This window comes from Oreochromis niloticus, linkage group LG15 (genome assembly GCF_001858045.2).
Source record: "Oreochromis niloticus isolate F11D_XX linkage group LG15, O_niloticus_UMD_NMBU, whole genome shotgun sequence".
Lineage (NCBI taxonomy): Eukaryota > Metazoa > Chordata > Actinopteri > Cichliformes > Cichlidae > Oreochromis > Oreochromis niloticus.
The window spans coordinates 12,714,356-12,739,754 of record NC_031980.2 but is presented as its reverse complement, the minus strand read 5'-3'; the positions used below and the strand labels follow the sequence as shown (position 1 = coordinate 12,739,754).

The 25,399-nt window shown below is 40.3% G+C and overlaps 1 protein-coding gene across 1 annotated transcript in view; it reads right to left on the bottom strand.

The window, feature by feature from the left end:
* The window catches only part of eva1aa (eva-1 homolog A, regulator of programmed cell death a), a 77,077-nt gene that overhangs the window by 28,487 nt on the left and 23,191 nt on the right, over window positions 1-25,399 (bottom strand). Inside the window, exons 3-5 of the mRNA XM_003458235.5 lie at window positions 24,321-24,444; window positions 21,904-22,056; window positions 13,711-13,854 (exon numbers count right to left, since the gene is read on the bottom strand). Of these exons, the coding sequence (XP_003458283.2) occupies window positions 13,711-13,854; window positions 21,904-22,056; window positions 24,321-24,444 (421 nt within the window). The remainder of the gene's footprint in view (window positions 1-13,710; window positions 13,855-21,903; window positions 22,057-24,320; window positions 24,445-25,399) is intronic.

The following is a 25,399-nucleotide window of genomic DNA, read 5'->3' as shown; positions in this document are numbered from 1 at the left end:
GGCTCCGGGGAATGAGCTGAAAATTTCATTCAACTTAGGCTGGAAAACTGGGAATGCGCTGTGCCAGAGATGGAACATGCGGGCTGCATGTAAACAGACATGCACGGCTGCGGGGCTGGGCAGTAAGATCATACGTTCCATTAGACAAGATAGATTTGTCAGCAGTCAGCGGTTTGTCCATACTGATCATTCGTGTAACATGAAAGCAATTTTTTCCATTATTTTGGTTTCCTGACAGGAAGTTGTACCAACTAAGCAGCTTGTTGCTGAGATTTGGAAAGCAGATCACTGTGCTCATTCATAACCTCTAAGGAGAAACATTAGCAGATTCATGATCTTTAGAGAAAAGATCCTTTTGACAGAAACCGATATAATGAGTGTGTTTAAGAAAAACTTCTCTTTAAACTTAACTGATATTAATATCTCTGATTCCTTGGGTGCATCTTTGAACTCTAAAAACTGTGGGGCATGCACTTGCTTCTTAAGAAATCCAATGTCCTTCTTGAAGGACATTCAAAGCTCTTCACTGGATGTTGGCTTGCTTTTGTTCTGTTCTCTGTCAAGTCAAGATGATCCTACACTACTTCAGTAAAGTTGAGATGCAGGCTCTGGGGAGGCCAATCCATGACTGATAGCGATCCATTGTGTGTTTTTCTATTCAGGAATCATAGGCTTGCTGAAAAATGAAGCCATTTCCTTTCTAGATGATTTTTCATGATGGATCAAAATCTGACTGTACTTCTGTGTATTCATAATTCCATCAATTTGGACAAGACCCCCCCTACCACTGGCTGAAATACAACCCCAAACCATGATAGAGCCTCCACCACAGGCACCACCTCCAGGGGCCTCATCTTTCCTCAGCCCTCAGCCTTAACACCAGCTCTCCACAAGGCTGTGTACTGAGTCCCCTACTGTACACTCTGTACACACATGACTGTGTTAGTACCCACCCAGACAACGCAGTCATCAAGTTTGCAGATGATACCACCGTGGTGGGGCTCATCTCTGGGGGAGATGAGACGGCGTACAGAGCTGAAGTTCAGAGGCTGTCAGATTGGTGTGTAGATAACAACCTGGACCTCAATACCAACAAGACAAAAGAACTGGTAGTTGATTTCAGAAGGAGGAAGTCTGAGCTGCAGCCTGTCAGCATCAGCGGGGAGTGTGTGGAAAGGGTCTCCAGTTTCAAGTTTCTGGGTGTGCACATAGACACAGACCTCCAATGGAGCTCTAACACCTCTGCGGTTTTAAAGAAGGCCCAACAGCGTCTCCACTTTCTGAGAATCCTCAGAAAAATGGACCTGAAGAAGGAGCTGCTGACCGTTTTCTACCGCTGCTCCATTGAAAGTGTGCTGACATATTGCATCGGTGTGTGGTTCTCCAGCTGCACCACAGCACAGAGAAAGGCACTCCAGAGGGTCATCAATATGGCCCAAAAAATCATTGGACATCCTCTTCCCTCCCTGAAGGACCTGTACAGCACTCGCTGTCTCAAGAGGGCACGCAGCATCCTACGGGACGGTACACACCCAGGACACGGGGTGTTTAAGCTGCTGCCGTCTGGCAGGAGGTTCAGGCTGCTGAGGTCCCGAACAAATAGACTCAAGGACAGCTTTTACAACAGGGCAATAGCCCTGATCAATGCAAATAGCTGACCTGACTGGCTACCTACCTGGACTTACCGTTAACAACGGTAAAAACAGTAATAATAATAATATTTATATTTATAATAAGGTGCAATAATAATTAATGTGCAATAATAACAGTGTGCAATACAAATACACTTCTTCTTCTTTTTTATTACTAAGTTATTATACTGTGTTGTGTTGTTTGTGTTGCGGTGTGATGTGTCGTATCGTGTCGTGTTGTGTTACATGTAGTGCCGACGTAGGACAGTTTTCCAATTTCATTGTACTATTGTACTATGTATGACTGTGCAATGACAATAAAGAGTTATCTTATCTTATCTTACAGATGGTTGTAGACACTCACTATTCCAAGTTTTTGCCTAAAAGCTCTTTGGGAATTACCTTGTTGACAAAAAAATGAGAGAAAAAGTATCCAATGTCCAAGGAAAACTTTGAAAGACCTTGACACCCTGGCTCTTTGGAAGGAAAATATAAAGAAATGATGGGTGACTAAAGACTTTTGGATGTAGTTTTACATAGTACTGGACAAAAACTTGACAAAATGTAATAATTATATTGTCAAATTACTACCAAGCCAAAAAAATATGAAAGTAAATATGCATTAACTAGAAAACACATTTACATTTTAATGTGTTTTTTGTAAAACATTTGAATTCACACTTTATTTCCACCTTAAGATATCCTGGGAATTACTCTCTTTGAATCCCCCCACCCAAGACTGCCCCCTCCGTTCACAAAAATTCTGCCTTCTCTCTCTAATAATCTCTCTCTTCTTCTCTGTCTTTGTCCACCACAGAAAGAAAACTGAAACCAGCCACAGACTGGAAAGCATTAGCCTGCTCCCCCCCAACACATCTGATTCAACACTCCTCACACAAATGAAAACAAGAAGTATGGATCTCACAGAAAAAGCAGAGAGTAGTTTTTGCCATGGGCACACAATGACACGAAAACAGTAGTGTGCACAGTTTAACGAGTGTGTGAAGCCGACAAAGTTGGCAGCAAATTCTCGTCCGGAGCTTTGCTTATTTTGCAGTTTCCAGCCCAACAAAGAAGCAGTTGCTCATTTGGGAACACAGGCCAAGCAAAAAAACCACAGGAAGGGGGCAGACGTTTGTGTTAGTGTGTACAGTTTTGTATATTTTATCTGAATTTGTCTTTACATCCACGCAAATGTGTGACTGTATGAATGCTAGCTTCACTGCATGCTTCGATTTTCCTTCATTTGTAAAGGAGGTAAACAGCCCACAGCTAAATGCAAAACATTCCTCCACTCTGGAAAGAGCTTCATATGTTTGGGGGCTGGAACAGTTACAGGGACATAAGTGGCAGCGGAGCGACAGACCCCAAAATGCTCATCAGAAAAACCCCTTATAACTAAATCGAATAGTCACCACTTTTATGTGACCAAACTGTATGAAACTGGTATAAAAATCTGGTTTAGGATAAACTTGTAATTCCAAAAGTCTGAACAATGAAGCTAAATGGGCAAAACATCATATAGAGAAAAGAATAACCATTAATCATTACTAGAATATAGTAATAAAACAGTCAATGCATAGTCTTACACACCTCTGAGGTAATGCTTTGTTTCACATGAAGAATCTTTCTGAAGTAGTGACTATGTGTATGATTCTGGTCCTAATCAATGCCCTACAAACTACATCACAGAAACAATGCACAGTATTATCACCGTTTGGGTTTATCTTGTGTTTGGGTTAACAGATCATTATGTATATACAGACATGTGCAAACAGAGCTGTTGAATGCTTCAGAGGTTACAAAAGAGTTAACCTGACCCAGTGAGCGCTAACTGTAAGGTCTATCAAGTCACCTGTGCTATCTCTGTCTGTATCTCGCTTCTTCCCCGCCATGTTTACTAAGCAGTCTGTGGTGGGATCAAAGCGTCTGGCTGGCTCACAGTCCAGCTTCCGCTTTGCTACTTTTTTTTTCCTCCTTCTGTTTTAATTTAAGGGGCTTTTTTGGTACCAGCCACGTTGAATAGCTTTGGATAGAAAACACTGCAGCACTGAGCTTAGGAGAAAAACATAATGGCTGAGCTCTGACAATGCTCTTAATTTGCTTCGGTCATGGATGTTGGTCTCAGATAGAGAGTTTTGCGTCACAATGGATTTTTTTTTCTTTTTACAGTTTCAAGCGACACAGTGAAAGTTGTTAAGAACAAAGCCGTTTTCGCCCTTTTTCACTTCTGACTGTAACTGGGCAAATTTGTGGGTTAGTGAAGTTTAGCTTTGCTTAAATGCATTTCGCCTGGCAGACTGGGTGCTTTCTTAATATCTAGTTTAAGACACTTTATAAGTGCCACATCAGTTGCTGTAATGACTCCTGTTTATTCATGGTTTTCTTTAGTAATCTTGCTTTTTAATTAAAAAAAAAGGCTGTTTCTCTCTGTTTTAGTTTTTTCTTTTTTATCTTGCATCAGATGAATTAAAGGCTCTAGAGTTTAAGTAGCAATTGACTTTTTCTTTAAACACATTCTGATTATGTGGTATGCAGCTTCGGTAACATGACATATTCTGGGCAGAAAAGCAATGTTTACAGCTGAAGCTTGTGGCAGTTCAGTTGATTGCTTTTGAATACTTTGAATATAGTGTAAACCAAGCATTCCCAAAGTCAAAATTCATATTTCTTCTACGCATTGTATACAAAAGATGGTTGCTGCCAACACTTGAAACCTTGAATTAAGCATTGTGGTCATGTTCTTTTTTTAAACTGAATGTGTTTGTGCTTGACAGGCTCAAAAGGTACTTCTCAATCACAAGTCGGACTCGCCCTAAAGAATACACCCACTTCATTGTTGATTTGACTTTAAATAAGACTGTCATTTACAAAGTGCACATTACAAAGATTTAAAAATAGTTTAAAAAAAAGTGACCATACAAAGGTCTATGGGGTTTGTTTCCTCACAGACTTTTGTAGAGTTGGGTTTCAGGGTTTTTTGGTTTTTTTTGAAGGCCCTTGTATTTTGGCTTCAGTTTTCAGACCTCCATGAGACGTCCATCTTTTAGAAGTTACAATTTTTTCACAAAGAGACACTCTGTAACCTCTTGATAAAAGGTAGATGTACATAACATAGGTCTAACATGTGAAGCCCGCGCAGAAGTGCCTTAAACCTGCATTCTTTTTAATAGCCACTAGGGGGGTTCTATAAAAGTCTATAGGACAACAGCACTTCTGGCTTGACCATCAAACACTTTCCTTTAATGGCTCAGTCACTCATCTTGGTGAAATTTTGGTTATACTAAGTTTCTGAAAGGTGGGTTATCCAGGGCATGCTCATTAGTTGACATTAGCCAATAAGCATGCAATGCCATAGTCAGAGTCACCTCTTGCTTGTCACATCTTATTTGAAATTGTGGCTCATGGTGGCGACTGCCAAAAACAGAGGCCTTGAGGCTTTGAAAAGCAATGAGGGTGGCAGAAATGTGGGAATATGACAAAGGAAAGAGGCAAAAGACACTGACAGTGCCAGACATACACAGTGAAAGTGCTTGATTGTTTTCTTCGAGTTGTTGAAACGTGTGAAAACCAAAGGCAAACGGGGGGAAGAAAAGTCATAGAAACTACAGGGAGTGCAGAATTATTAGGCAAATGAGTATTTTGTCCACATCATCCTCTTCATGCATGTTGTCTTACTCCAAGCTGTATAGGCTCGAAAGCCTACTGCCAATTAAGCATATTAGGTGATGTGCATCTCTGTAATGAGAAGGGGTGTGGTCTAATGACATCAACACCCTATATCAGGTGTGCATAATTATTAGGCAACTTCCTTTCCTTTGGCAAAATGGGTCAAAAGAAGGACTTGACAGGCTCAGAAAAGTAAAAAATAGTGAGATATCTTGCAGAGGGATGCAGCAGTCTTAAAATTGCAAAGCTTCTGAAGCGTGATCATCGAACAATCAAGCGTTTCATTCAAAATAGTCAACAGGGTCGCAAGAAGCGTGTGGAAAAACCAAGGCGCAAAATAACTGCCCATGAACTGAGAAAAGTCAAGCGTGCAGCTGCCAAGATGCCACTTGCCACCAGTTTGGCCATATTTCAGAGCTGCAACATCACTGGAGTGCCCAAATGCACAAGGTGTGCAATACTCAGAGACATGGCCAAGGTAAGAAAGGCTGAAAGACGACCACCACTGAACAAGACACACAAGCTGAAACATCAAGACTGGGCCAAGAAATATCTCAAGACTGATTTTTCTAAGGTTTTATGGACTGATGAAATGAGAGTGAGTCTTGATGGGCCAGATGGATGGGCCCGTGGCTGGATTGGTAAAGGGCAGAGAGCTCCAGTCCGACTCAGACGCCAGCAAGGTGGAGGTGGAGTACTGGTTTGGGCTGATATCATCAAAGATGAGCTTGTGGGGCCTTTTCGGGTTGAGGATGGAGTCAAGCTCAACTCCCAGTCCTACTGCCAGTTTCTGGAAGACACCTTCTTCAAGCAGTGGTACAGGACGAAGTCTGCATCCTTCAAGAAAAACATGATTTTCATGCAGGACAATGCTCCATCACACGCGTCCAAGTACTCCACAGCGTGGCTGGCAAGAAAGGGTATAAAAGAAGAAAAACTAATGACATGGCCTCCTTGTTCACCTGATCTGAACCCCATTGAGAACCTGTGGTCCATCATCAAATGTGAGATTTACAAGGAGGGAAAACAGTACACCTCACTGAACAGTGTCTGGGAGGCTGTGGTTGCTGCTGCACGCAATGTTGATGGTGAACAGATCAAAACACTGACAGAATCCATGGATGGCAGGCTTTTGAGTGTCCTTGCAAAGAAAGGTGGCTATATTGGTCGCTGATTTGTTTTTGTTTTGTTTTTGAATGTCAGAAATGTATATTTGTGAATGTGGAGATGTTATATTGGTTTCACTGGTAAAAATAAATAACTGAAATGGGTATATATTTGTTTTTTGTTAAGTTGCCTAATAATTATGCACAGTAATAGTCACCTGCACACACAGATATCCCCCTAAAATAGCTAAAACTAAAAACTACTTCCAAAAACATTCAGCTTTGATATTAATGAGTTTTTTGGGTTCATTGAGAACATGGTTGTTGTTCAATAATAAAATTATTCCTCAAAAATACAACTTGCCTAATAATTCTGCACTCCCTGTAGAGTGACAGCAGACACCAGATGCTGTGAGTCAGAAAGACATGGTCTAAGCCAGACATCAGCTGACTGAACATGTTGGCAAAACATGAAACCCGCAAGCTCTAGTGTCAGCAAATTACAAGAAACTCCTCACATGTTCTTCATCCTCTTCCAAAGAATTCTTTTTACATTAGCCTGTGACTTCACCAAGCTAGTGTAGATTAGTGGTGTGTTGAAGGGACAAAAAGGTCAGCAAAGATGATGTTATACTAGTCAAAACCAATGCCTTATATGGCTATTGGCTAAACCCACAACAACTACTATTAATGCAACACACCCACACAGGTCAGGCCGGGTCACGTGCTTTGTGTTTTCTCGCTGCAGTGTTCATGAGTGTGCCAGTTGTGGCTGTTATCACGGGGTTTCTGCAGAGTCAGGCTTGTGTTACGAGGCTGGGGAGCATTTAGAGCTGCCTCTATGGCCTTTGTGCTCACTTCTCCGCTCACTAAACTCAGACGCAATACAGATCACATTTTCCAGGTTTACTGGTTGTATTACCCTCATAAAATACTCAATGTGCTGGGTTAGTTATAAAGTGTAAAATGGCATAATCGTGCAATAAGAGCCAGAGTTGTCTGACGTTACCAAGGAGGTATTTAAGGGTAAAGTTAGGTCGTGGATAAGTTGTTGATGCCGTACTTGATACATTTGGATTAGGCCAGCTGTAGCAGAGCACACCTCTGCTGAAAGTGCATTCAGGTGAATACATAGTCAAGGAATTCTTTGTTTCCTTAAGCCATGAATATACAGTGTGGACACACTATGAAACCTACTTAAATGGAATAATAAAATATTTGTACAACTCCAGCTTACAGGAAATTTGCTTTCAGTTTTGTTTCCTGAAAGCTCCTTTGTTCAGACTAATAATGAAGTCAAAAGCTGATGCTGAGTCATTCATAACAAAACCAAACAGGATGAAAGAAAATTAAATAACGGTGATGGTTATTTCTGGAAAATGTATAAATAAGTCCTTAAGAGCAAAACCTAGCAACTTGTGCCTTCATACTCAGATGAGCAAACAGTAAATATATTTATTTGAAGATAAATAATCTTTTGCTCATCGCATTCACCATTATCATAATTTACAAATGGTTTTTTCTTTTTTTAAGATGCCTGAAAAACACCTGAATTAAAAAGCTAGCAAGACTGTTATTGATGCTAAAGATTAAGAATTTAAGTGGATACTCAGATACTAAGCAACATTAAAAATCAGATTAGATAGTCATTTAAAACAGTATTGATAGCAACAGCGCCATATTCGCCATATGCCCCTTCCCTCACTAGCAGCTGAAATGACTGACATTCACAGCACTGAATAACAATTTATGAGGAATTGAAATATTACATTTCACACTGAAGTATTTAAACAGTTATCATTAATCTTAATTTGGCCAGCACACATGCTACCATTAGCCATTTAGCTATTAGCAATTTCCCAACAGCCACATTAGCCTGCTGTTATCACTATGGCTAATAATAAAATTACAGTGTTAATGTTGGAGCTAGGCAGCAAACATGATCAGTCCTGCTCATCTGTAATGTTAATAGACATGGTTAATTTAACAAGATAATGCAATTATATTCATCTTAAAAGTTTTACATTTGTCTTAAAGCCCCAGATTGAAAAGAAAAGCCTAAAACAACTAAATTGAAATAGTGGTAGCTCATATTAACAGCTCTATGTGATCAATAAAGGAAATGTAGTTCCAAATGACTAGAGGCACAGCACGATCTCAGAGAGCCTAAAAATGCTGTCTTTTTTTGCACTTTCTAAGAGAGTCTTATATATATATACCTTACAATTATGTTACTTTATTTTGTAAGACAACTTAAAAACAGGAAAAAGAAAAATACTTCTTAGTTTCATGTCTTTTTCCCCCCTTGTGGAATCAAAAATGACTGAGTATTTTCCTGGGTAACTGTTCTGAGTTTGAAATTCTAGTGTCTTGACAACCCTAGTATGTATGTCAGGTTACACGTGCTGAATAAAGGTGAATACCATACTTTGGTGTATTTTGGGACATATGACCACCAGTCATACAGCTCTAGGATACGCTCAAAGGGGGAATGATGGGGCCCAGCAGCAACTACTGGCTGCCCGGCTGGACTGCAGCTCTATACATGAGAGCCAAAATAAACATCAACCTCAGTCTCTTTGCTGACAGGACATGAATGTGTGTGGGGCAGCCAGAGGAGTGTGTGGCTACCAGCGGTCGCATGTGTTCCTCAAGTATCTATGTCCATGTGTATTTGTATGTATGTGCATGTGAGTGTTCGTGTCCACATAACCAACTTGGAGAATTCAAACCCTCAAGTTTCTGAATTACATCTCTATCTTCCTCTCTTTCCCCCAGTTACATCTAAATCAGCCCCCGCTGAGCTATGTCTGGCAGCCACGGCCTCCACTGCCCATCCTTTGTCCGTTAAAAATACCATGAGTGCACTCCAGTGACCACACCTCCATATATCTCTGTATTCCCGCATCACACTAAAGTTCAAATACTACAAGAAAAAAGATAATGCAACGATTAAGAAACAAATGTTGAAAACATAATCACTGGTTTCTTTTATTCTGTGGCTGTTCATAAGGTTAGACTGTAAAATAATTGTACAAATGAACTATAAAATCACTATGGAGTGTACATGTTTTTGGCACATGTAACTGGCGTGATAGACAGCACGGCGGCTTATTTTTTGACTGTCAGGGGCACTATAAAACCACATATACTCGACTTTTATTACTTGACTTTTTATTCCACTGCTAAAGAGGAAACGATTTGTGTTTTCAGCACCATTTACATGTCTGTGCGCCTTTGTATCAGCAATATTATGCAAAAAACTACCCATTTGAATTTCATGAAACTCAGTGAAGAGGTGCAGCATGAGCAAACAAAGACTTTTGAAATGAATTATTCCCTTTAAAAATCGCATGATAGGACACCAGCCTTGGTGCAGGATCCATGCTGAGTGAAATATTTACAAAGTCTACATTAGAAAACAAATAGAAAATAATGTTTATCTGAGCATCTACATTTTGACCAGCTCTAAAAAAAAATGACACTAAGCCATGAACTGAGATAAACTTAGTTCATTAGCTCTACTTCATTGCTTTACTTCCATGTTTGGTCCAAAGGCCAGAGAAGTGGTGGAAGTTCTTTATATCAAGAACGCATAAACTATATTAATGGACTCATTATACTTTCACTAGGATTTTTGAGGGATCCTATAGCCATTATGTGGTTTCAACCTCAGGGTTAGAACAGGGTATTTTCACAGAGCTCCCAGTGCAGGAGGACCAGACCAGCTAAATGCCATAATCAATCAATTTCCTACTCAGCAATTAGACCTGGTCATCGAGCTTTCCATAACCTTTTATCCCCTAAAGCCTGTGCTACATGGTTCAAAAGAGGCTGTGTGGCCTGATCGGCGTGACCCATTATAATACACCTTTGAGATCTGAAGCTTTAATAACTCTCAGGCAAGGAGAATAACTGTGCACTGGGTAGGAACTGGGAGACCCTTGACACTTGAAAGAGAAAGATTCCTCCAGATATGATCGGATTAGCATGGGGGGTCCATAAATCGTGTTTTTGCAATAATTCAAAGACAACACCATGTTTGATGGTATAAAGACATGCACATACAGAAACAGGATGCCTTCAGGCTGTCTGGAAAAAGAGGGTTATTGGCAAGATGGAAGAATTATGTTGCAGAGCTGCAGGACAGGCATACTGAGCCCTTCTAACTACACATTGCCAAAATATATCGACCTACTCTGTATTAAATATACATATAGATAACTGTTGAAAAGAGGCACAGTTTTTCATTCCAACATCAAACATCTTGACACAGTACCTAATGAGACATAAAGGAAGATTGTTCAAAGCAGTCGCAGCGGAACTTTGCTTTCTGCAGAAAATGCCCCAAGCAGACTCATTCATCAATCTTCAGGAGGAGAGAGACAAATATTTTCAAGCTTAGCCTATGAATAATTTGGAATACAGGAAGCATTCCTACAAATATATTTTAAACATCATCATCTTAAAATATTCAAATGTTAAATGAACTGCACTCAGTTTGCTATTGGACTCCTGGAGCAATTTTTAACAAAAAAGTAAACCTTAGGGATTTCCTCCTAGGGGAGTAAACGATGCTTGACATGGTGGCTGTGCAGAGTGTGTGTGTGATCTACTGGCAGATTGATGGCAGGTTCCAGGCCATTTGCTGCTGTTTAATTCCTAAAGAGTAGATCACCCCTGGGGCTGTATGAGGAAGAAGCTGGAGCTTGGACCCTGATGGAATTATAAATCAGAGGCAAGCTGAGGCCGATAACGAAGGGTGGATGACTGTGTGCGCGAGGGAGAGAGAGAGTAGACACGAGTACAGCTACAACATTGAAAACACTGACAGGTGAAGCGAATGCAAAGTTCTGCATGTACACTTTGGGTCCTGGCCTTGATGTGATTGTTACTTTACCCTGCACCCTAAGAACTGTTGTACACAAAGCCCCCTCAGTGCATCCCAACACCTTCTAACAACTGTTCAAGAACGCATCCCTACATCCCAATCTCATCAAACATCTGCATGATGCATGAAAACAAGTCCACAAAAGCCCCCAATCCCACAACCAGGAACCAGTGGATCAGCTAGCTATCGTATGTGAGTAACTTCAGGAATGTTTTCATTACTCTGTCTTTTTAATGTAAAGTAACTTTGGTTTAAATGTGATACATAAATAAAAGCTAGTTATTTCCTGATTGTTATGTACCTACAAAAGAGTATTAGGGCCAGTGAAAAAAAGATTTTGGTGTCATGACTTTTCTTTTTTTCTTTTTTATCTAAATTTTGACTGAAACTGAGAATTCTGACTTTTTCCCCCTCGGACATCTGACGATCTATTTCTGACTGTAATCTGTAGCAAACTAAAGGGACTTCCTCCTAGGGTAGTGGTTGTAAATGGTGCTTGACAGTGGTGTGTACGTGTGTATGTGTTTGTGTGTGTGTGTGTGTGTGTGTGTGTGTGTGTGTGTGTGAGATCTACTGATAGACTGATGGCAGGTTCCAGGTCATTTGCTGCTGTGTTATTCAGAAGGCATTCCAGAGGGCACCCCTGGGGTTGTATAGAAATTCTGACTTTTTGTTTCTAAAAACTATGAAAAAAATCATAATTTTAGAAGAAAATGTAATAAGTCATGACCAAAAACATCTATTTGTGCCCCTAATCCTTGTCTTACTTGGGTTCAAAACATCTAAACAGCAGTTTATAGTCTATTAAAGGTCCTCAACACAGGGCATAGAGAATCACAAACCTGAATACTCACTTAAAGTTAAACATCTAACACACTGTAGATTTTAAAACAAAAGCAAAAAGTAAATTCTGAACTACATTAAACCTAATATAAATAAAATCTTTGCTAATAACAGGTATTCATTTGAAAAGGCATAAAAGGTGCGATTTTTTTCCAGTGATCGTGTGCTCTCAGTCAGTTTGTAAGTCAGTGCCAGTTGGAACAAAACACACCACCGCACTCACGCATGCACATAAATACCACCAATCATGAGCGGACAGACAGCCTTCATCCCCTACTCTGACAAAAATGGGGTCAGTTCTGCACACACTCAACCACCAATGAAAGAGGATCCCCCAAAATTACAACTCTGAGAGAGCCTGAAGAAACCAGTGACTTCATGTCTACTGCAGTTATACTGATTTACTCACGTTCAACCCTCTCAACTCCCACCGCAGCCCAGAAGACCTCCCTCTCCCGCTTCCCCATCCCCCTCTGTGTGTGTTAGCATCTTACATCCGTCCTCTATCTCATTTGTCTCTGAGGCCCTACAGACACTCACACATTTACCAGCCAAACTCAGCACCAGAGCTGTAAGGATAATACGCTGTGCTATCAGTGACAGATAAGAGAGGTCAGACATAGATTCATTCCAAACGATTCCATAAACACAGCTGAACAGTCTCCGTATTCTTGTCTGCAATGACTAACTCAGAGTTGATGGTTCTTGGAGATTTAGCATGGAGGATCTCCAAAACCAGACTATAAACAAGCTGTAAACTCTCATCACAACATCAAGATACAGACTATCCCCTAAAGCAAGAAATGACAAGAACTGTATAGCAGAAAAGCAGCAGAAAATGCAACAAAACCAGAGATAAAATTACACCACACAAAAAAAATCTCAAAATCTATAAAATAAATTCAGAATTCAGATTGAAATGTTAAGGCAAACAACAGGACGAATGTTACTTTGGATGTTTGGGCAAATGGATTTTATGGATTTAAGAGATTCCCGGGCATGGTGCTGATTGATCCGTTCCTGTCTGGATAAAAGGTGTGTGTGTGTATGTATACTTTTGTGCATGTCTAAAGCATGTGGTTAATTAATTACAGTCTTGACATGTCCAAATTAGCTCTTGGGAAGGGAACTGATAAAGGAAGAAGATCATTAATCTCATCCTTCCGCACAGACATAAGGTCAAAACACAATATGCAATGCTTAATGTAGTTTTCTTCACTAAAGATCTGAGGTAGAAAATACATGTAGAAGCATTTAAATCCTTGAATAGTTTCCTCATTTCAGTAAAAAACTCTTTCAGAAATTATTTTATTGTTTCAGTTTCCTTTTAAAGTAAAAATTATAAGTCTAACAAATTATCCCCCTGTTACCCATGTTTATTCACCATAACCACGATCATTGCAGATGATAATCATATTTCTGCAACTACAGCAGAACCCATTTTAGTGCCCCTCATCCTGAAACTGGGTTCCAACATGATGGGCAGGAGTGCAGCTGATAAATTAGCAAACATCACCCCCTGGTGGCAGGCAAAAACTAAACCATGAGTATTGGTTTCCTGGGGACTCACCACAGGTGTAGATGACGCTGAGGTACTTCCTGGTGCCAGCGTAACACGGATCTCCAAACTCTCTTGTGGAAGCTCGGATGAGACAGGTTTTCTTTCCCTGGCAGCGGTTGGTCAAAACCTGCAGAGCCATGGACGACTGGCACTCTGGAATAAAGACAGAGATGGGGAAATATATGTAATACTCTGTTGTAAAACCATGCTTGTTACATCCCACATCTCAGTAGTGTCTATTCCACTGGATCATCAACTATAGTCTATAGAAAAATTCCACCAGCATTGTAAAATGTTGATTTCTGTTAAAAATACAGGCAAACACACTTTTTTTTAAAAAAAAAAGAAGATTCCTGTTAACATATTTTCTATATAAATGGACTGAAAGTCCAAACAACTTGCCCTATAACTATTATCAATTTACATTTCTTATGCTCTGTGTTCTTAGACGACATGACACTCACAAAGACACTCACATACATGCACACACACACACATCTCAGATCCCATGATGGAGTTTGTGTCCACATCAGACCCACATAGAGAACCTTCCGCAGGCCTTACATTGTCTAAAGGATATCTGATCCAATACATGTGGGTGTGTGAGTGTTTGTGCATGGAGACCAGTCAAAGTAACGGATACGCCTCTCATACATCATCGCTAAGCACCAGCCAACTCCTCTCCTTGTTTTTTGGCTTTGATTTCATTCCTTTATTCCATAATTGTAACACAGCTGCAGAAGATGACACGGCACCTCTAAGCCAATAAACTGCAAATGAACTAAACAGCGAAGGAAATATAAAAGTACTCAAAGGTGCAGTCCCAGTGGAATTCCCATTCTACATTTCTCCACATGACTCCAGTGACACTAAGGATAAAGGTGTGAGAAGCACTAATCAACTCCTGTTGTGGTCTTGTGGGAATGTGGATGGCCCTTGGTTCCACATGGATGCTTCCCGGGCCCCCCACGGGCCATCTAACCCCTAAAAACAACACAAGGAAATGAGCCTTTGAAAATGGACACTCGGCTGTCTTGGTGGCCTACACAGAATAAGAAGTGCAGAAAAAAGCTATAGAGGGCATGCTGGCTAAGACTTGGTTCAAGTGTCACCAAGCCTCAACAAATTATGGCCAAAGGTTAAATGTCATAGCCTGGAAGTGTTTGAGGGTAATCTAGTGGTCATGCATAATATCAAAATTGGGAATGGCCTGTAACCGTGCAGGCCTGTCTTATAATCAGGAGATTTGTTTACAGTTTATGTCATATAAATAAATTGCGGGGAAATCTGTTCCATAAATCTTGTGTGGTTACAGGTCACAGCATATGCAAAGCATTAAGCTTCTCAATGAAGTAAGCCTGAATCACTGTTGGTTCAACTGGACACAGTTCAAACGGGTACACCCCCAGCTGGAGCTGACATAGTGGAATTCCCAACCAGGATGTAGTGAGGTGAAAGCCTGTGGGAACCAGTGAGAGTAACTGGATATGAAGGAACATAACTCAAAGGTGGAATAATTCCTGCTGTCACTTAAAACATGTGGAGTAATGTAAAAAAAAGGAAAAAAAGAAGTTCATTTTAATTCTGCCATCAGTCTTAAACTTATAGGAGAAACTTGTTTACCATTTTTTTTAAATTATGAAAATGGCAACTCAACTTTGTTTTGATTTAGTAAATTACAAATTTTCTTACCTTTAAACTGAGGTTTAATACAAGTATAGTTTGTTTTTTCCTGATGCGGTTAAATTTGCATTGCCTGACATTACATGTTGAGCTGCATCCTGAGGACAGGACCGAAGTAGGACTATGGTACAAGTCATTAGGTACATTTGACGTGTAGGTACATCTAAGTACAACTGCACAATAGATGATTGGAAAAAGTTGCACGGTCACGGTTGCATGAGTCTTGATTTCTACTGCAGCATTCAGAGGAAGCGTCAGAATGTACTTAATCTGATTGTGCGTCAGAATTCATCCTAGCTCATATCTAAGGTTCAGACAGCTGATGGTGGCGTAATGGGGCGAGGGATATTTTCTTGGCACACTTTGGGCCCCTTAGTACTAGTTGAGCATAATTAAATGCCACATGCTTCCTGAGTATTGTTGCTGACTATATCCATCCCTTTTATGACTGCACTGTAACCATCTTAATATGGCTGGTTCCAGCAGACTAACTCACCATGTCTCAAAGCTCAGATCATTTCAAACTGGTTTCTTGAACATGTACTCAGTTGGCCTCCACAATCCCCACATCTCAATCAAAAAGGGATGTGGTGAAACAAGAGATTTGCATCATAGAACAAATCTGCAGCAAATCTGCAGCAACTGTGTGATGCTATCATGTTAATATGGAACAGAATCTTGCATTGTGCTAGGTTTTAAAGAATTTTCAGAGATGATGTTATTTATTGGTACTGTGTGCCGAACTAACACAGGTCTGAGAGCAAAAGGGGGTTCAAACCAGTATTACCAAGGTGTACCTAATAGCATTTAATGTGAAAGTTTATTATCTGTTTATGTAAGACAAATTGATAAGCAGTCTGTGTCTATGACAGAGATCAATGGTGTAACTATTGGCTTTTATTTCCTTTATTAATCACATTATATTTTTCTATAATATGTACATTTGTACTAGTAGACTTTATGATGACTGTTTATAGCAATATATATATATTTAGTACAGCCGTTACATAATTACATAATGTCCTTAGAGATTAATAAAGTATTCTGATTCTGATTCAGTTCAATAACCTCCTGCTCCGACGAATGTGCCTTAATTTTCTCTGCCGCTCTTTTTTCCTGTCCGGAGGGCCTGACAAGCCAAGTCCACTGACAGACAGACCCCCATTAGCTGCACCTTAGATTCACTGACTGGGTGATTAGCTGAGCACAGAGCTCACAGAAAATGGGGTGGGACTTAGAGGTTCAGGAGCTGATAGAGAGGATGGAGACACACATGTATTCTTTGTTCACCAGCTCAGCCACACACAGAATTTCTATGTAGTTTAAAAGAACACTCCCAAGGGCCTGACCTCCTCTGGCTCTCATTAGTGGTCTTAACACAGAGAGACAAGCATACAACAGTCCCCCTCTCTCTTTCTCTCTCTCACACACACACACACGGCATGAATAACCCCTGTTACCTCTAACCTTTACCCGCTCCAATTTTCCAAGCTTGGGCCACCACCCCTCTATCCTCCACACACCCAACAAGGACAGGAGTATAGTTCAGAAGAGTAGGTCCATAGTCAAGAGAAGCAGCATATGAGGAAAGGGAGGAGCTTCCTGGATACACACACACATGCACACAGATTCACATGCATACACACACAAACACACACTTATTCTCAATGATGACTAATTACAGCAGGAAACATAAACTGAGGTCACATACAGAAAAGCACCTGCAAGTACTTTTCTTACAAGTAATGACACAGTTTGAAAAGTTACTGAGCTGATTTCCTAATACAATGAAAGGGCGATTCTAGGTGGAGAAACCACCTAAAGCCGTGTGATGTGGCATTTCATGTCAATCAATTGTTTTAAAAGAAAAAAAAAGATAATAATTTATCTAGTAGAAAGTCACATCTTGAGTTTCACTCATCACAGAGCACATGTCTTAAGCCTGATGTCCTGTAAGGTTAGTGCATTTTCACTGTCATACATTCTGAGGTTGGTGTACAGCAACTGTGTGTTTTCGAATAAACACAACACACCTCAGAGCACATACATATCCAAACACACAAATGAACACACACGTGCAAAGAGTACAGCAACCTTTCCTAGTAAATTGTCACTACAACCACCATAACAGTCCAAGTTTTCCACCCACGCACACCTTTCCTGGAATTTCAAGACAATGGATGGAAAACACTCATCTCCTCTTTCGTTCTGACTCATCGCAATACGTATCGTTTAATAGGGAGGTTTAACTCATTGTTGTGGGATTTAAACTGTTTGTGTAATAGAAGAGCGACTTTCGGATATGGTGATAAGGTGAAAGGATGTGCACACGCCAAATCCTTTCAGTAGATGTCAATGATACATCGACAGCAAACCTTTTCCCAGTGCACACCACACGCATTTACCCCCAAATGTTCTTTCACTTCTCTGGAAACATATTTTACAGTCAGACATAAACAATACTTTTCAAAAGTCTTGAGCCACCCCTCATATCGTTGCTTTTTGCTTGCAAGGAGCTGGAACTTGAGATTTTTTTGAAGTGATCTTTAGCTATAGTAGTTCCCTGTTCTTTCTAAAGATCTTTCAATGTTTTTCTTTAAACATTGACTGCTTTTTCACTCATTTTAATTCCAGTCCTCGTCCCTGACCATTTTCAGAGGACTGTTTTGTTGGTTAAGCCAATTAAGACTGACCTTTGAATCATTCATGCATAAAAAAGGCACCTAATTCAAGGGATGAACTAGGGTTGTGTCTAGACTTAACAAACAACTTAAAATGTATCTTTAGGCACTTTGTTACTAGCAGCCTGTCACAAAAACACATAGTTTGTTTCCATTACTTTAGCTGAATCTGCAAAAAAAATGATAATAAAGTTTGACAGGCATAAAATAGTATTTTGGCACCAGCAAGGTGATTCCCAAAGAGCGATCAGCCGAAAACTCGCATAACCTAGCATGCTGTGCAGTATGTTCTTAAAAGATCTGAGAATACTTTACAAGTAGAGGGCAAAAGAAGTGGTGGGAGGCCTAAATAACTATTGACAGTAGATGAAAGTAAATCTAATGGCTAGATTTTATTATTCCAATTGTCAACATGTACGGAGGTGATGGGGAGGTCAGGAGAGAGGTATAACAGTGTCTACAACCATCTGTAAAACATACCTAGATAGAAAAGCACACAAAGGAATGATGCAGATCATGGATTGGCCTCACCGGAGCCCAGATCTCAACATTATTGAAGGAGTGTGGGAAAGAGAACAGAAAAAAAAGGCAGCCGACATCCAAAGAAAGGTATTTAATGTTCTTCAAAAAGCCTGTAGTATTATTTCTGAAGACTATTTAAAGAAATTATAAGAAATTTTGCCTAAAAGAGTTGCTGTGTTTAAGAATAAAGGTGTTCATATCGAATACTGACTTTTAAACTCATTAGAATTGTACAAACTCTATTTTTGCCTGATATGCTGTACTCCTATGCATGTTTCCGTAAATAACTCCAATTGTTTCTTATATTCTTAGTAAAATACAAAGGGCTTGATGACTTTTGCACAGTACTGTACAGAGGATTTTCCTTGTGTGGGTTTGTAAGGCGATAGCAAGTTATGTCACAATCATTCCAGCAAATCAGAGAATTTGGTATGTGTGCTATGTGTGTTATCACCTTAACCCTGCATGAGCTTGTTATCATAGAAAACACGCAGCCTGAGAAATTCATGATAGCCAGTATACAAATGTCATTGATTATATTTTTGCAAACTTTAGGCAAAACAGTCAAACAGTAACAATTTGTTGACAGAAATCTGTCAACTCAGGTCTTTCACGACTGATTTAAACAGACAGACCTGCACATTTGAAATAAATCTACATCTATATCTATGTCAGCAAAGTCCAAAACAGCATAAACACGCTACTTATCTGCTCTGCATCTATTAGTGGATGCAGTAAATACAGACAGAGTTACAGTGAAGTATCTCCCACCCTAAAAATGGAACAAGCAGTCCAAAATGGAAGTATTAAAGTTGAAGTGCAGCTGTGCATTTACCACAATAATCTAGTATCCAACCTGCAAATAGACTAAAGTCTGAACCATCGTTTTCAAACACAGCACAAACTCAAAAGGGAAAGCACAGTGGCCTTCCTTTTATTTTAGAAAAAAAAACACACTCTAAGATCCTGCATGCCAAGCATGGGGGGCTATTTAGATGTCAAGAGGTATGTATCATGGTAATGGGGAAGATGAGAGAGGAGGGCTGAAGCAGGCCCCTTTACTTTGAGGATTCTTCATCGCCGCCAAAAGCCGTCCAACTCCGCCACTCCCACCCAGAAGACAAGATCAAAGAGTCCTTGTGTTGTGAGTACATGCCTGTGTACATACTTGTTTTTTCCTGGTATACTTTTCCAGGACTTTTGTATTCAAAAGGAAAGCAGACAGTGGTTTTCCATGGCATAAATTCCATGCGGCAAATCTAATCAAGTTAAATAAGTTGCCTAGAAAAGTACCTCCAGAAGGCATTTGTTTGTTAGACAACACCTAGCACAAGTTATCACAAAAAAATTCCGTCTATTTGGCAGGTGGCTGGTGTTAAATTGTCTAAATTTTTGCATTTAACAGTGTACAAGCAAAGCACTGTAATATTCCTTACCATTACACTATGCACAGCATACCTGGCCAATGCAGTCAGCTGTGTGAGTTCAGGTGTTGATCCCACACCTCAGGCTGCAACTTTGCCAGGAAGGTTTGAGAGATTACCATAACCTATTCCGTTTAGCACATTTGAACCCGCATTTAAGGAAACTTAAATTCAAAACACACACAAGACCAACTTGCGCTTACAGCGACTGCCAACCTCAAGATTAATTCAGACATGCAGAACCACAAATACACACATGCACTTGAGGCTCCACGCCGCTTCGGGAGGGTAAAAAAGAAGGGGGAAAGCGTTTAGAAATAATTAACAGTGTTTGTTTGAGCTGTCACTCAAGACACCCTCACTTCCTGCTCCAGGTGACATGAGAGCCACATTAAAGATGGAGATGACAGGGGAAATCCCACCACAGCACCACCAGACTGTCTGGAACAGCTCAGGGGGTGGTTGTGGGTGACTGCAGTGTTTACATGCACACACATGTGTGTATGTGATGGAGAGAGGAAAACTCATTCTATAAAGTGAGCCAACAGCTGTTTGTGTATGTCTGAGTCTCCAGCCGACATAAACACACTAATGGTGAATATGTGATTTTTCAGTAAACACCACGTCTCCCTTGCTTCAATTAGATTTTTAATCAATACTCAAAGCTACTGTATTTAACCCCAGAGTCTGAAACTATATCTCAAACCAGCCCTGTCTCACCTGCTACACCTACTTGCCACATGTCTGGTCCAATGCTTCCTGCTCGTACAGAGGAAAAGACTACCTGACAAAAGGGTCAAGGCCACCACAACAGCACCTGTGGTTAAACTAATACTAATACTTGCCAGGGATCCAAGTTTAAAGTCGTTAACATTCCTCTAAACAAGGCCAGGGGTACATTTGGTTATCCCATGCACTCACACATGCACATAACAAACATGCATACTTGGAGGGAACTCAATATGTTCCTTTTCAACAGTCCAAACTCAGTGCTTTTGATGACAGGGACATCTGATCTACATTCCTCCTCATTCCCCTGGCAATGTTAGTGTGTGTCTACCTGATGCTCAGTGGTGGTTTTCTTTATCTCAAAATGCTCTGAGAACAAGCTGATGAAATGCCAAAAGGTAAATTGCTTCTAAAAGTGAAATTATCAACCAGTGATTGTGGAAGAAGTGCAAAGAGATTTGAATAGATGACATCAGGGATGGGTGTGACAGTCAAAGAAAGTGGAGGAAATGGAGGAATAAAGGTTTCCAAACCACAACAGCATCTCAAGGCAATATCGCCCACGTCAAAGACATTTCATGAAGGGGGGATTCAGCAGGTGTTTTGAACCTGACTGTATTTGTAGTTCACTTTGTGTTCACTGGAGTTCGAGTCCAGGCGTGTAACACTCATTATTAAAACCTTTTCATTTTTCACATCTGCTCAATATAATGACACCTGCATGTTTTGATTATGTCTTCGCTGCAAGGCATTTTTGTCTTTTAGCAAAAAAAAAGCGACCTGAAGTTGCACTCTTCCCATTCATTAATATGTATAAGAGCATTAGCACGACAAGGAGACTCTTTTTAACTTCATGCAAACACATGTAGGCCTGATTTGCATGCCAAGCTAGTGTCTTGTTTTATGACTCCTTACTTATTACTCCTCCCCTGACCTCGGACTGACTCCTAAATTGATTATATGAGGAATGATACAAATGTGCAAAAAGTACCACCTTTCATGACACAATCACATGATCAAGCCACCTTTGTAAAAAAGGAAGTCATTGAATGATCACGAACTATAAAAAAAACTGCCAAAAAATACAGCTTTCGAGAGCAAAGTACATTTTTAAACACTGCATACTTGAGGTGACAGAAAAGGAAAACAAGAAGGTTTCTCACCTACTGATGGAGACCTCCTGTGGAGAAGGGGACACTCGAGGGTGCCCTGCAGAGTTCGGCCGAACATGGCGGAGTAGACGGCGATCTGCATTCCCTGTTTGCAGCTTAGCCTCATCTTATCCTCCTCACAGACCACCTTACTCTTATACTCATCTGTGGATACAGAGAGAGAAGGAAGAAAGGTTGTCAACCAAAAACAACACATATTCTGTAAAGGTGAAAAAAAATTATTTAATAATATTTGATATAAGTTTTCATTTCCTGGATATTTGCTGATTAGATACAAATTAGAACCACTAAATTAGAACCTCTGCTTAACAGTTTATCATATGCACAGAGCACAGACTCCATTTTTCATTCAGAGTAATGGGCATGAGACAGAGGGAGGATAGATTGGTGGACATGTAGAGCCATGCAGAGGCATTCCTCAGACACATCCACCCAAAGTGACCTGTGACAGCAAGAAGTAGCTCCACTGGCCTGCAACTAAAAACACAACAGCAGAGTGTTTCTATATCCATGTGGGAAGTGGAACAGGAATGCAGAAAAGAAAAGTGAGAGAGAAAGCAAACAAAATGTTCAGGACCAGTTTGTTATACTTCTTTGTGATGGACTCACTCTTGTTCTGTCTCAGACCCTCCCTGTTCTCCTTCACTAACACCATCCTCTAGCCACCTCTCCTTTCAGAGGCAGTGACACCTGCCCGTTGCACCTCACTAACACCCCATGCAGCCTTTCTCTCTTCCCCCTCGAGAAGTCATTGGTTAAGTGACAGTGAACAAAGAGCTGCTGATTGGTCCTGGGGTCCAGCGGAGAAAGGAACAAATAGGAAAGGCAGGGGGATCAGTGGATTAATGCTGAGTTGTGGGCTCTCTTGTGTGAACTTTTGCACAGCTCAGTGCGGCTCGGCTCAGCACAGGACTGAGCGACGAATGAATACTAGAGTCTGGGTGGGATTACTGCACTGCTGTGGCTCCCCTCCGGAGTGATACTCTTAACTTCCTGGATCACAAGGAGAACGATGGACAAGGATAAACAGCGAGGCACACAAAAAGCGTTTTTTTCAGATAAAAGAAGCAGCACAGAGGGAAGAGATTTCAAGAGAGTCACAGGGATACTGACGCCTAAATTAATGCAGACTTTATGGAAAAATTATAGAAAAATTTTTCCTACAAACAGTAGTTAAATGAGAAATACATTTAAATACTCTTGCCAGGTCTGACCCCCTTATGCTCAAGGGTATTGTTTGGCATTTCCATCTGAAACAAAAAGCTTAAATTTAGTCAGTAGCAAATGCAAAAGTGTGAATCCAGAGTGAAACAGCTTCAATATATGAATGAGAAATATACTTAAGAAAATTTTGACCAACATTAAAGCTATGTGTCTCCGGGATAAGCAAAGTCACATCATGTTTTTCCACTTGAAGACCAAACGTTACTATTAACAGGCTGCCATATAACGGTCAAGCTGCTGAAACAGCAAAGTGCTCCTTACCGCATGCTACCATGAATGTCATCCAAGCCAAGCCATGCCAACTTTATTTATAACACACTTTAAAAACAGCAACCACTGACCAAAGTGCCGAACATAGGAATAGAAATGCATGCCAATAAAAATAAGAGAAAATAAGAGAATTCAAATTCAATCAGAAATGACAGATTAAGATGAAAGATAGCCTCTATAGTTATAACATATTATAGAAGGTCTCCAGTCATAGCTGTAGAGGTGTTAGCTAGCTCCTTCCATCTGAGGTTTTTTATAACAGATACAGATCAGACAGCCACGATCACATTAGATATAGTCTCTTCATCCAGTGAGTAAGATGCTATAACATATGGCTGCCAATGTCCAGTACTGATTGATACAGATTCAGTATTGCATGTGCAGCCAGGCGATACTTATTCCTCAATTGTTGTCAATATACTTGATTTCAAAAATACAGTATGTCCACTAGTTGACATAGTGCTTTATCGTGACAAACAACGGCACTTTGGTTTTTGGGTTAGCTACACATACCACATCCTGATGCTTGATAAAGTAAAGAGTCATTAAAGAGTCCAGCTGTGTTGGAAAAACCCATTATGAGCATCTATTCTACGAGCATGTACCTCACAGGATTATGAAAAAGCATAATCATCACCTGTAATATATTAAAAAGTATATCTCAGCCCTAATTTCTATTTCAAATTCAGATATTTATAAGTGGCTACAGGGGAGAGCCTTGGTACACAATTTTAAAGGTTGATTTGGGATTTCCTTTGATTGTTAGTGTACTAGTTTGGTTTTGACCTGACACCACCCTTGTGTATTGTGTATTGGCGTTGTTGGGGGGAAAAAAACAAAGAAAGAATGGTTCAAGCACAGGGAGGGACAGAAATTTTTGTCGCTGTCACAACGCGGGGCGACGAGGGACTTACTCGGTCTGCATTTGTACCAGACAATTAGGTATTTACTGCTCCCAGGACACTGGTCCGTCCCAAACACGCGGCTGTTGACAAGGACTTGACAGCTCCTTCTGTCTTGGCACTCGTCCTGCATTTTCTGAAGCAAAGTGACACAAAACGGGAGAAGAACAAAGGCATGTTTAGAGGGAGAACAATAAGCCAATGATAGTGAGACCAGCAGCAGACAAACCTAAAACCACTTCAAACAGGCTGCTTATAGCTATTAGGATATGTGGCATCAGTTCACCCATTTCGTTTGTTCATGTTTTAGCCTGCTATGTGCCCAGTGACCATTCCAACACACAGGAAAGGCTGAAAGATTTCAGTTCAGAGCCTCCCTTAAATTAAATATTAAAAGAGTTGCATTAGTTATGAAAAAGCAGGGAAAGAGACATGAATTACCACTGAAATAGTGCCGGGGTAAGATAACAGATGTAATTTGTGGACTTCCACTGAAAAACACACTAAATAGACAAGAAGGTCCTCACTGTGGCGCCAATTAAGATCGAAATGTCTGGAAATATACTTTTTGTTGTCAGCAGATCTAACAAGAACACCAAATCAAATAATGAAACAATAAGCACTGAATGAGAAGTCTTATTCTTCTGTGTACGTCCACTGTAGCCCATAAACAAAAAAAACACAGTAAACCACTGAATTGAATTAGCTGTTACATTAATAACATGCACATGGCTGGGTACTGATCCATGCTTGCAAACAGGCAGTAAATGCAATATTTTATCCTGTTTGTTACAAACTATATTTAAGTTTGTGTTTTTTAAAGAGTGATATCTTTAGGAGAAATGACCACATTTGTTCGTGCTGAAGAATTAATTATGTTGCAAAGTGATGGCCATCGTTGGTCTCTTTTATCAGACTGCTTCAGCTCCGTTTTATCCACATAGCAACAAATTAAAGTCTTTTCACAGCATTTCAAAGAGGAAATAAATGAGATCACGCTCATTTTTCAGAGGATCTCCACCCCCCCCCGCCACACACCAAAATTCCCCTTTTGAGCATGAATCTGGTGACAATAAGTAACCTTAGAAGGC